The sequence below is a fragment of the Lasioglossum baleicum genome, chromosome 2 (genome assembly GCF_051020765.1).
Source record: "Lasioglossum baleicum chromosome 2, iyLasBale1, whole genome shotgun sequence".
Lineage (NCBI taxonomy): Eukaryota > Metazoa > Arthropoda > Insecta > Hymenoptera > Halictidae > Lasioglossum > Lasioglossum baleicum.
Window position 1 is genome coordinate 7,407,192 of NC_134930.1, and position 4,018 is coordinate 7,411,209.

Consider the following 4,018-nt stretch of genomic DNA (forward strand, 5'->3'; position numbering starts at 1 on the left):
CGTTATGAGGTCTGTAAATGAGAGGAAGTACAATAAAGTAGCAATTTAAGTAAATTCTCAGTTCTGTGGCGTGACATATAGATCAGGGTCGGATACTTCACTCCTCAAAAGAATTAAGGGATCACTTGTGCGAACCCGAAAAATTGGTCCCACTTTACGTGATCATAACTCCGTCAAAAATTGCCGTATCGACATCGTTAAACAATGGTTTGAAAGCCTGAAACCTCTAGTTTCAGATGCTCTGTTTCAAATTGTTGCTATGTTGGTTTTTTACAAAGTCATAGCGAGATGAAGACAACATTGACGGTTAACAAAAATTTTGTGCAACTTTGGAACATCACACGGGGAGCAACAAATTTGTTTGATAAATCGCATTAATATCATTTGGAAGGGCTATCTTTCCTGTGTAAATTGTGTGGCTGTTGAATATTGTGCGTTTTTTTTATTGGAGTTATTGAACAGTGAAGTAAATATGGGCTTTTTAACTTTAACTGGCTCCAGAAAGCGAAAAAATGATCGTAGAATCTTGTGCAAGGAAGCAATAGAAAGAGCGTTTCTTTCCCTTCGGTACTTTGTTTTTTCAATTTCATTAACATTTCGATATACCAGGTGATTCTGAAAATATGCTTAAAAAATGCACAATTTCCATTTTTCATTTAACTCGCTATATCTCGGCGAGAAATGATCGTAATACCGTGACCCGAACGTCAGATTGAAGCAGAGATTCTGCCGATTCAATTGAGTACCCCATGAACTCGCTGCAACAATTTTTTACCTATGGCAGCTGTGTTTGAAGTTAGTGCTTCGCAGAAATTAGCGCGCCACGTACAGCGGCTCCCTGACATCTCTGAATACACTACCGCGCCGCGCTGGCCCACAGTGGAAAATTTGGACCAAACTCGATTGAAAATCAAAGAACTTTCGATAGAAATGAGGTAGAGCGATGAAATTTATTTTAAATTATAGCTGACACTTTGCAGAATATGGGAAAATAGGGAGATTGTGGTACGATTGAGAAAAGGGCGTTTGTCATCCACATTCCGCGAGGTACAACGCCCCCGCTTGCCAGCTCTCCGGGGCCAGTACCACCGTGTCATCCGCATAACATGTGACGCTGACTCACAGCGGCATACTGACCCGCAGGGTCATACGCGAGATTCCATAACAAGGGAAATAATTTGTTATTTACGTGCACAGTAGAAACAGGTTATCTATCTTTAATGAAGCGTGATATAAAATAAAAGATCGAGAGTGTCTGTGTTCGTAAGTGCACCCACACACAAGATCCACGGTGCACAAGAAGCGTGTTCATTTTGCGCGTAGCAACGCCGGAAACAGCATTCGTATTCCATGGGACAGAGTTCAACTTAACCGGGAGACCGCCCTCGCAACGTTAAAAATCCTGGGGTTTTACCCGTAACATGAAATCATGTTCCATAAATATTTTCGTACGTGAAAACAGCAACTGCATCCGTCGCGAGATAATTAGAGAAACACATGTAAGCTAATTAACATTTTGTAGGACTTGCAACGCAATTTTATGGAAAATTATTCTATGCGGCTTCGTTCTTCGCGCGTATAATTAACAAGTAGAACAGGGTAAACGAAGCATTTTTGTGAGGGGATCTGATGAGTAATGCTTCCCCGGTTGAGTGATATGAATGTTACGAGACAAGCATGAGTCGAGAATAAACTTACATGCATCAAGGCATGGTAGGTAAAAAGAGAGCACATCGGTGTGTAACTCTTTTTTTTTGGCGCTACTAAACCAGTCTGTACGTGTACATAATGTATTTATACAGTGCTGGGCATAATACATGGATCCACGATACATTATTCCGCCGCCGCTTTAGAAAAACTGAAGACTGACAGTTCCGTGAAATATTTGAGGTGCTAGACGCGGAGGAGTGTAAGTAACGTTCCATTATAGCTATTGTGATAGATTGCGGACACACTGCATAATAGATACAATGTTCAAAGGAAAAGCAGTGTTACATAAATAATACTAGGAGAGCGTTAGAAGAAACGTTTTCGGCAGTCTCGTTTTACGGAATAGAAAATAGAATCGAGAGGCGCGACGATTGTTTGGTTTTATGGAAACGATAGTTTATTTATTCATCTCTTAACCAACTAGCAACAACGCGGTTACAATAACCGAAAACATTGGACTGTCGCAGAACAGGATACTTGCATAACATTTAGAATATAACGAAGTTCCATCTCTCGTATTTGGCCTTGGCCGTGTCTGTTCAGCCCTTGTGTCCCTTATTGTATCCAAACTTCTTCCCAGAGTGATGGTCACCCTTCTTGCCAAACGAATCATGATGGCTGTAATGCTCGTCGTGACCATGTTTTCCGTGATGCCCCTTGTGCTGCTCGTCGAGATGCCCTTTATCGTGATGCCCTTTCTTCCCGTGATGGTCCTCATGGTAACCGGAGTGTTGGTGCCCTTCTTTCTTGTGCTCGCCCTCTTTCTTCTCGTGCTGTCCATGGAAATCCCCGTGCTTCTTGTGATGCCCACCTTTGTGGTAGTCGTCGTAGAACTTGTGCTCTTTGTGGTACTCGTCCTTGTGGAACTTGTTGTGGTACCCTTTGGTCTTATGGCCCTTCTTGTGTCCCTTTTTCTCGCCGAACTTTCCACCCTTGTGCCCCTTCTCTCCTGCATGGTGCTCCCCATATTTCTCGTGCTCGTCATGGTGGCCCTTCTTGTGTCCGCCGTGTTCCTCGTGGTGGCCGGAGTCATGGTGCTTGTCGTGCTCACCTTTGTCGTTCTTGTCGTGATGATGATGGCTCTTGTAGCCTTTCTCGCCCTTGGCCCCGTGCTCCTCGTGGTGGTCCGCGTGATGATTCTCGCCGCCGCCGGACTCGTGGTGATGACCGTGATGACCCGAAGCAGCCGTCTCAAGATCACCGGAAGTGCGGTCGGTCGCGGAATCGGAAGTCGCCACCGGATGTGGCTGGTGACCGTTGGTTTCTCCCGTGGCCTCCCGACGACTACGGTGTGCGCTCAACTCTCGCGCGTAACACGCCTGCTGCACCAGCAGGCAGAAGGCGAGGGAACACACAAGCCGGAGCATCATCTCGATCTGGTCTCGATCATTCGACTGATGACCAACACCGTCAGAAGGATACTTAAATATCCACGGTTCGAATGTTCCGTCACGGGGTCGGCTTGTTTCCACCGATTCCACTTTCATTCGCGCGACCGCAAGCCTTCCTCGGCCGTCCGACTGCGTGGGGAGGACCTTTCACACTTTCTCGCAATTGTAATGAAATGGTCCAATGTTTTTTGAGCTAGGCAATTTGCGGGCAAGGTAGCTGGTCGTTGGTCGATTGGTGGATCGATGACGCAATTGATATCGATGGTTCTCGAAAGCGTCGATCAAGTGACGCGCGAAGCTGGTTGAAGAAGAACGCTGCTTGGAAATGGTTTGAATAGTTTGAAATTATTATTTCATCAAAAGATTCCATACCAAAAGATTCTTTACCGAAAGCAGACTTCTGCTTTTAATAATAATTTTTCTTGTAGACATAAAGAGAGAATTCTCCAAGCATATAGGATCTTTCTAGAATATACAAAATTCAATATGTCTTTTAGATATCTACTTTCCATTAAATTGCATTAAAAGAACCTTAACCCTTGACTGGTCGCGAGGAACTTGGTAGACCCCAGTCATCTTTAAACAGTTTAAACCAGGGATGGCCAACCTTCTGCATACCATGCGTACATTTTTTTCTCATACGAGTTCAGATGCGCCATACAACTTAAGCAGTTTTTCTACCTTCTTACGTTCATCGTTGCGGTTGGGAAATAGGGGTAGAATCTGCTTCGGTTAGGGGAGGAAAAGGGATAACTCAATGACGCAACTAAATTAATTAACTTACGCTAGTTGAAAATCTACAATCTACAATAGTGAGAAATGATCTTTCGGACGAGAGGGCGATCGCTGTCTTGAACACTGCAATTCCCATCCTATAATTGTAAACTGTCAAACAATTGCGACGAATTGATGAGTAA

General features: G+C 44.2%; 1 protein-coding gene across 1 annotated transcript; it reads right to left on the reverse strand.

Annotated features, from left to right (window-relative positions):
* Nucleotides 1-2,120: 2,120 nt before the first annotated feature.
* Nucleotides 2,121-3,096, reverse strand: LOC143218074 (uncharacterized). The gene has a single exon (XM_076443048.1). It carries the CDS (start codon nucleotides 3,078-3,080, stop codon nucleotides 2,250-2,252), a length of 831 nt encoding a protein of 276 aa, XP_076299163.1. The 5' UTR covers nucleotides 3,081-3,096; the 3' UTR covers nucleotides 2,121-2,249.
* Nucleotides 3,097-4,018: the final 922 nt, after the last annotated feature.